General features: G+C 37.4%; 1 protein-coding gene across 1 annotated transcript in view; it reads left to right on the top strand.

Moving 5' to 3' along the window:
* Positions 1 to 2911: 2911 nt before the first annotated feature.
* Positions 2912 to 9545, top strand: part of LOC108771073 (uncharacterized) — an 11798-nt gene continuing 5164 nt past the window's right edge. Inside the window, exon 1 of the mRNA XM_018522969.1 lies at positions 2912 to 4891. Coding sequence (XP_018378471.1) covers positions 4753 to 4891 — 139 coding nt within the window. The 5' untranslated portion in view covers positions 2912 to 4752. The remainder of the gene's footprint in view (positions 4892 to 9545) is intronic.

The raw sequence follows: 9545 nt of genomic DNA, 5'->3' as shown, positions 1-9545 counted from the left end.
CTCGTGCCTTATTTGTGCAGTATCTGATTAAGGCATGGTCTAAACAAACTATGGCCCAAGGCAGCAAGATTTTTAGGGGCGGCAGAATTTGTTCTTAGTATTGCTACTTAGACTCAATTTCATCAATGTTTCTTTGACTTTAAATAAAGCTTAAAAATCTTTCTTTTTAAATTGAGAGAGAAGCAGAAAGAGAGAAAGTTTTAGGCCTCGCTTAGTCAGTAAGAGTAACGTTGATGCAATCGGGCCTTAGTCGCTTACTAAGTTTGCACTACTGAATGCATTCAAATTATTCATAAATGGTTTATTTAGACAATTAGTTTCTTGATTTTTAATTAAATACTGTAAGTATATTCAAACACATACACACATCAATGTCGTCTTTCAATTGTGTTTTTGTATTGCAAGCACTAATTGCAGGACATAGTTTCTCCACCGTAAAGAGAGCAAAAAATTATCTACGTTCAACTACGGAATAAGAAAGATTAAATAAGCTTGCGTAGTTGAACGTAGATAATTTTTTGCTCTCTTTATTTTGCATTCTTCATATTAAATTCGATATTACCATAAATTTACGACGATATTATTGATCAACTTTTTATGTTAAAATGCAAAAGAAATATTTTAATATAATTTATTCATACCTTCTGCTCATATTTTTCAATTTTTGATTTTTGCTTATTTTAACTTGAATCAAAATAAATAAAGGATTTTTTTAAATAAGATCTCGAGAAAATCAATTTTTTAATTAGTCTAATCTAATATAGGTAACTTTTAAAAAAAAATTTACCCAGTTGAATCACATATAAAAAGGCGCTTGAAATATTTCAACCCACAGGCGCAAAACAGATGAGTCCGGCACTGTACTTGCACCTTCTTTTTCGCCGATATTAATATAGTGATTTTACTTTATGAGATTTGTTAACGCGAGAACAAGCGGCGATATATCCCGGCGCCATCTGATCCCGACCGATTTTACCACTCATACACTCGAAGACTCAACCGGTCCCCGTAATGAGCGATCATTCCTCAATACATATCATTGCATTAGCCTTCAGGACAGTCGTGCACACGCACCATGGTTCGTGGAAATCGTGTGAGCCGTGATGTAGGAGCGAAAAAATGAAAGAGAACAACCATTCGCATTCTCTCGTCGAATACTGGCACGAGGTTTCTCTCTTCTTCTCGCATTCCACGCGCCGCAGACAAAACCGCGTCTATCGTAATTTCCGCAAAAAGATCATCCATAGCGATTGCTCTGTAACGACAGACGCGTCAGGAAGATTTAAATGCAATCTGCGTGCTGTGTATGATAGCACACGTATAGTCAATATCATACAGCACGCAATCGATTTTGACACGAGCAAGTAGCTCATGCTTGACGGTGGTCAGACGGATAAAGAAAAAGGGAAATGAAAATGAGAAGAGGAACGTACGTGAGAGAATTCACGGAAGAGAGATAGGAACGAGAGAAGCAGCGAGAAACAACGTACGCGGGTGGACAGGCGAAAACAGTGGGATGCAAGAGGAAAGGTCAAGCAATGTGTAGAGATAAGATGAGATAAAGTTGGCTGTAAGGGCATAAAGCCGGTACGAGAAAAGAGAAACAGAAGGGGAAAGGTGTTTTATTACAGCTGGAGATACGACTCCCGGAGGATAACGACGTTACGGTGACCAAGGAAATCACCGCGGTTATATACTTCTAGAAAACAGATGAAGCTAACATAAAAGCGTATGACCAATTTACAATACATCTCCCTCGACATCGTTGTAAAATTAAACGTTGCCAAAAGGTGATTAAAAAAATAACCACTAAAAAGTAGAAATATCCTTGTGCGAATTATATTAATTTCTAGACTTTTAAAATAAAGTGTATGAAAGCGCTTTTAAAAAGTATTTAAATATTTTAAAAACGCTTTCAACGCATTATCATCAGAAAAATATCCAAAAATAAATTTAAAATGATGTACAAAAATTATAAAAATTATTAAAAATTTTATTAAATAAAATATAAAACATAACAATCATTATATATATATATATAACTTTTAAGAATTATAAAAATCTAAAGATTTTAATCTATGCTAAATTAATACAAACGTATATCATACCCTTTTTTTTATAAATATATAGTTATTTTTAAGATATTTTCAAATTATAAAATATAAAATATAACCAATAAATCTTTTTATTATTATTTAAAATATACTTATGTTTCAAGTACAAATCTTACGAAAACAGTATATATGTTTAAAATAAAGTAATATAGAAAATTTTAACGTTCTTATTTGCTAAATTTATCCTGAAGAAATGCAGCATTGAAGTTTAAAATAAAAAACGTATTAAAGTAACGAGATATATTAATTCATAATAATTTATTCTAAAAAAAAAATAAATAACTAATAATTTAATATAAATATATATAGTACAATGAAATAATATTTATCCATTAGTCGAATATCGGTTTATCAAAACGAGAAATAATACAAAAACTAATTAGTGCTGCGTAATGAGCATAGAGGAGACTAATGGTATACAGAAGCGACAAAACGGAGGTGCAAAACGACAAGGAAAAAGAACGAAGAAGACATGAAAAGAGAGGAGCACATGAAACGCGACGCGATTCACAAGGCTGCGACAAGGTAAACTCAACTAACGTTGTCAGGGTAGACAAGGAGCACAACCGACAACCGACCGACCGACCGACCGACCGACCAACCAACCAACCAACCAACCAACCAACCAACCAACCAACCAACCGAAGAGTGGGATAAAGCTAAACTAAGAGGCAAGTCAAAGCAAGTCGAGAAGAGCTAGGTCGAGGCGAGGCAAGGTAAAGGCGAGTAGGGACGGAGTATAGCAAGGCGCATTGGTGAGGCATGCTAAGGCAACGGGTCCAAGTCGCCGTCGTACAAGCTACGAGGCCCCGGTGGCGCGTTAACCTCCCGCTCGAACGCAGTACGCTCTCGACTCTCGCGCAGGCCAGGTTGCATCAATCCTCTCGGTCGATCCGCCGACCACGTGCAACCAGCCAACAGGCGGCTGCGAGAGAGAGGCCACGTGCACGTGTCCCTCATGCACCTGCTACGATATCGCCGGCACGAAAAGGAAAAAAGAGGGATAGACAATAATAAAGAATCTTTCTTAAAAAGAAAGAGTCCTCCGGTTCGTGTAATGTGTCATCGTGTGAAACGCATTCGACTAATTGCTTCTCAATGATAACCAAAGGCCAACAAAATAGTGCGAATCAAGATAATCGTAAAGATCAAGCTCGAGCTCTCTCGCAATCTGTATCTCCCATGTGTTTCACGATCGCGAGAATTTAATTTCCAAGTGCACGAGAAGATAATCCGAGGGAAGTCACGGTGCTCGACTGGGAAGAGCACGGATTAAAACGGACGTCGTAAATTAATTCGCGAGAGATTCCGATCGGGCACTTGGGTTTGGTTTGCGAACAGTTTACATCGGAGGTATCACACCGTAACGCCGGCTGGCGGCAAATTTAATTTCCAGACGCATTTCTCACGCCTGCGAAATCAGTCCAACTGCGCGTGGAATGTGACGATTAAAAAGAGACGCGCCATCATTCTCAGCGTTCCACTTTCGGTGGCCGTGTTTAAAATCGACAGGCTGAGGCAAAAATGAATTCGAAGTGGTCACGCCCGTGTGCGACGCGCGTGAGCCACGCTTTTTTACCACAGAGAGATGCGATCGCAGCGGTACGATGTAGCCTTTGGGCTCTTCAAAAATTTTCGCGCTTCAATGAATCGTAAAATAAAAACAACCGGAATCGGCCAGAAAAAACTCTCCGAGGCAAAACCCTTTGGAGATCGATCGATCGCAACGGGTTGGAATAATTGAATTATCGAAAGCCCGGAGGCAGGAAGACGCAAACTCTTCAGGACGACCATACATGGTCGTCGTCTGCCTACAAAGCCGAGGAAGAGGCAGCAGTATGTCGTCGTGATCGCGTGGGAGGTCGAGGCATCGCGTACGGCGCTTTTTACGCGCGAAACGAAGAGGAGAAATAGATTCGTGCGTTGATTCCGGAACCCACACGCGGATAGAGCGACTCTGTTTAAACAGCGTCTTTCATTCTGTTCTATTAAAAGTGCACTGATTTTGTTACAAATGTTACAAAATCTCTTTCAAGAACTAAGTATGTGATTAGCACCAATTTCTTCAATACATCGTGAAAACGCGTGCCGAGCCAAAGGCGGCCAACAGATCGATCCGGATGAGATCACCCGAGAGATGAAGGGAACCTGATTCAGAGCAAGTTCGTGCCGCCAAGTAGGCAGCAAACTCGAATAATCACCTGCAACTAGTTCGTTAGCAAACCGTAGCTAAATCTCTATGCAAATCACATCGCCTCGAGTGAATGAAATCAAGAAAATTTGAAAACAAAACAGAAGGAATGTCGTAGGAAAAGGAAGAATAAAATGAGACCATGTGAGCGAATTGCGAATTTATAAACCGTTTTTTAAAAGACTACGGTGCGTCGTATCGCGGGATGAAAGAATTATATGCGGAATGAGGTGAAAACTGAGTAGAATGCATAACGTTGACCTGTCGTGTCAACGTCCGAGATGCATTCGTGGTTGAGGCGCATTATCGGCATGCTCCGCTTACAGAGGAATCTCGCGAAATAAAAACTGTCCAAGACATGTCGCCGCCATTGCGCTCATGACGAACGCGCGCGACGAATGAAGATTTTCGCGGGTAAAAATAATAATAATAAAGGATACGAACAGCATGCCGGTCGCGGGAACGAGAAGATTATGCAGAATGGGACTCGTCGCGGTCTTGGTCACCGCGTTGTGCATCCTGAATCTGCTGGACTCGCCGCCAGCACGACTCCCGGATCCACCGACCGATCCTCCTCCCACGCCTGGTAAGCAATTTTCCTCCTCCGGCGCAACTGCTGCGACCCTTGCCCTTTTGTTATCGGCGAACGGTTCACCGACACAACCTGGAAGTGCTAACACTACGCATTGGCATCTAGCGGGATTTTTGCTCTCGTGCGAATTGGTTGTGACTATAGATAAAATCGTCAGACAAATCGGTCTTATTTCGTGTAACGTGATGTCTCGCGAATGAGTTCAATCTCTTGAACTCGAGTGATTTTTTTGTGAAGTCGTTTATTGAAATCTGAGACCGTATACTTGTCCTCCTAATATCTTTTCGAAAAATTCTCGAAAAATTTATTGTTTAAACAATAACTTTAATCATTATTACCTTTCATCGAATTAAACTTATCTTAAATTGTTTGGAAAAAAAGATTAGTAAACATAATTCTGTCCTTTTGGAATTATAATTTTGAATTTTAATCAGTTAACAAAATATTAATATATTGAACTAAAAGAATCCATATATACCTTAGTGTAGAAAAATTTCTTTTTAAAAACCCGGACAGTACAAAAAATAGAAAAAAAATTCTTTTTGAATCAGTAAATTATGAAATATATTCTTTTCCTATTTCATTTTTATTCTAAAAGAACATTCTTAAAAGTTCCAAAAAATTTTAGTTTTGGATTAATTCTGAACTCTTTTTTAGATACACAACAAAAATAGACTAAGAATTTGCAATGAAATCAAAATAGCTTTTAAATAATATTTCAGCAAAAATAAATAAAATAAATATAAATAAGTAACTCTCAATTTCTAGTTCAAGCATATCGATTATTTGCTAGTCTTAAAATAGTCTCAAACTAAAGATGGAAAGCGTAATATCATAAATTAAATTAATAAGCAATTTAATAATACCGATGCTAATGAGCACCTTTAAAGCACTGTAAAGAATTTATTGCAAAAAATATCATCTCAGTCAAGATTTGAAGGTGGAATTTCCTTAGTCCATGCAAGCGTCTTACAAATTCAACCACTGAGACATAAGGTGATATTATGCCGGTTGAAGCAATATTTTTTGCAATAAATTTTTTACAGTGTTTAAAGATGCTCATTAGCATCAGTATATTATTAAATTGCTAGTCAATTTACTTTATATTACGTATTCCAGCTTCAATTTGAGACTGTTTCAAGACAAATCGGAATTTGCGCAATTTGTTTGAACTGGAAATTGTACAATATTATTCACACAAAAATATTATTAGATACCATGACCCACTTTGATCAAATATGATCTTTTTCGCTCATTTGTGAATATTTCTCAGTCGATTTTCACTTAAAATTAATATCGCTTCAGTCGAAATGAAAGTAAACACAACAGTACTTAGATAATTTTCACACTTTTTACAATATTTTCATTTTGCACCTCGTTTTTTTAACTTATTCAAATATTCCAATTTTTTTGCTTTCTTTTAACTTTTCTAACATTTTCGCGGCACACTTGGGAACCTTTTATACCAATATGCAGCGGCATATTTAAAAAACTCTATATTAAAACATAATTGAAAAATCTTATAATGTTGCGCTTTGTACTGTGACCTATATGGTTTTTACTTATATGGTTTTACCTGTATGGTTTTTACTTACGAGAAATACAATTCTGTCGCGTTCATTTGACGATGGTGCTATGTATCGAGCGATTCTATTTATACCCATTACGAACAAAAAAAACTTCTCTTTCAGAGCAACTTCAATTTAACTCCATAAGAAGTAGAAGGATTCTATGGAATCCTTTTCAAATTACCGGAAAGGAATTCTTTTTGAGTTCATAAAGCTACCACGAAAAAAACTTTGAGAAACAATTTATCTTCGCAAATGAACTCATTTCAGAAGAACGTTTAATTTTCTTTTAGTTATTAAGGCAACAATTTGTTTCCGTAAGTTACTGTATCCATCAAATCAACAATGTTACATTTTAATATATAAATTTTATGTATAAAAAAATGCATTTTTCACAATGCACTTTAAATTTTTGGAAGTGAAATTTCTTGAAGAGTGATAGTTGCAGGTCTCATGCAGGAGTGAAACAAGACTTTCACTTTTAAAGAGTGAAGAATTACTCCAAGTGTGAGAATCAATTTTCAATCTCGGCGGAAAATGAATAATTTCACTCTCCGAAAGGAGAGACTAAATGTAAATGCTAATTTTAGCCTCCTACATCTAATCTTGACGAAAATTAGGCTTATGCTTTTGCACAAAACAAATTTGACAGGAAAATGATCATTAAAATTGAATTTTTAAGAAATTCACTCTTTAAAGGAGTAAAGTGAAATTCACTCTTACCGGACTGGTGCAACTATCATTTTTCTTGAAGTGAAATTTCGCTCCCAACAGAATGTAGATATTAATTTGAATTCAATAATACAATATTTAAAAAATAAAATGTATTAATTTCAATAATCTTATAAAAATGAAATTACCTTGTCAAAATTCTAATCATTACGTATTTTAATCATTGACAAATTCCAAATCGAAGTAATGCAAAATATTGTTAATAATAATTTTTTTTAAAACATTTTATATATAACGTTTTATAAAAATTATCTACTAATATATATACCATAAACGCGCGGACGTGATCGCGGATACAAAGTAGAACAAAAGGTCTATCTTTTTACGTAGATATGTAATAGTGACGACTGAAACAAAAGGAAAATGTGTAAAGAAAATAACAGTTAATAACTACTGTTAATAATAAAAAAGATGTAAACATTACGCGGAAGTTTCTGTATTATAATTAACCGTTACATTGATGTTTGATTATTAATACCATTGAATTTTTTACGCACTAATTACTGCATTGGCTCTTGATTGCCTGTAAACTTTTTTATTATTAATTTTCTTGTTTTGTTTTTGCAAAAATTGTAAGAGTCTTTAGTTCAACTAATTAGTCATTGCTATTATCGTAAACATCAGATTAACAAAACAAGACATTTAACTTTAATAGGTGATTTTATATTGGGATTTGTTCGTGGTAAAAAATATGTGACTTACAATATTGTAATTTGTTTCATTGTTAGTCAAATATTACTATAGTTTAATACAGACTGTGGTTTGCAAAGTGTTAAGTTCCTTGACATGGTATGAAAGAAGATTCGCACGCAATAAACTTGTTCGAAATACCCGCAAGCGTTTGTTGCTCAGTACCTACACGCTATTTCCTAGTCACGTGAAGTTTCTCAGCATTGAAATGTTATCCGGCCAAGCGAATAATAAAGAGCTGCTATCTGCTTTTTTAAACGCACGTTCATCGCGAGTAATTGCATGGGTGCTACGCTTTCTAATACTAACAACGAATATGACCACATAAATGGCTCGCTTCGAGGGCCGATACCGATCAACCTGCGCTACGCACCGCAAAGATTCAGCAAGGCCCTGCACGCAATATGCGTACACGCACCCCCTCCCCCACGAGAGAATCTAAAAAGATACGGAGATAACGCACCGAGTTCGCGAGCGCAAAAGAAACACGATACGAAGTTATAAATAAACCTCGAAGCTTTGGCATAAAGCTTGCCAAGGACGTAAATCTCGGCGCTGTTCTTTGGTAGTAGCGACTTCATTAGTCGACGTAATTTATGACGTGATTCATCGAGTGACCGCCCGTCGACTCGTACGCTTTCGCGTAATTCACCTTCGCTTTTACCATACAAATATTTTGCAGGAATTATGACAGTCGATCGGTACGGCCGAAACCAAAACTACACCGAGATATCGTATTTACGAATCAGCTCGACAAACCTTCGAGATTTGTCTATCTTACCATGAAGACCGTCTTTCGCTGATAAGAATTAAATAATCACGCGCACTTATTTAATGCTAGATGTATATAAAAAAATAGCTTATATACGCTATATGCATATAAACATATATAAATTCAGGTTGTTTTTACGATGTGGGAATGAGTAGACTCAGTTAATTACACGGGTAATAACGATTCAAAGGTAATAATTACGATTCTTATCCAGATGTATCCGTGTTTTGAGGTCACGCACTTCAATTAGTTAAAGATAAGTGTTCCTCTTGTCGAGAGTAATTTCTAACTAATTAGTGACGGGCCTTAAAAATCAACACGATTTATTTGCTGATTTATCTCTGTAGCCGGCTGTAGATTCACTCTCCGCCCTGACAGTGCGATTTCCATGAGAACGCTGGTGTGCATTAGCGTATTCCTAGCGTGGTACGAATGCCTCTCTCTCGTGGGGCCGCGTTTACCTTCTCGTAAACCTCGCGGAGCGTGGCCGCGACGGACGGTCGAGGGGTGAGAAGGGCAGGTAAAGGGCACGGAGTCACGAAGAATACTCGCGGCACGCAAACACGTAATATCCACCGTCGGCCCCGGTTGGGTCAAACGCCGACTTTTAACGACACACCATGACGGGACCATCATCCACCCCGTTGCCCGCGGACTCCATGGATCAGTAGGCTCGGCCAGTCTCGTTACCTCTCAACGTCGAGATCGTCCGGGAAATAGTCCCAGGCGTTCCGTCAATAACGCTCGCGATCCATATACATACGTTGAAGACGAGTAATTGCAAACGAGACGAGTCACGAAACGTATATAGTGCCATAAATTTACCCGCAGACGCCAACACGGCGCGTGTGACGTCTTATTTTCTCTCTCTCTCTCTCTCTCTCTC

This window comes from Trachymyrmex cornetzi, unplaced genomic scaffold, assembly GCF_001594075.2.
Source record: "Trachymyrmex cornetzi isolate Tcor2-1 unplaced genomic scaffold, Tcor1.1 scaffold1388, whole genome shotgun sequence".
NCBI lineage: Eukaryota > Metazoa > Arthropoda > Insecta > Hymenoptera > Formicidae > Trachymyrmex > Trachymyrmex cornetzi.
The sequence above is the reverse complement of the archived record's forward strand: the minus strand, read 5'-3'. Positions and strand labels throughout refer to the sequence as shown.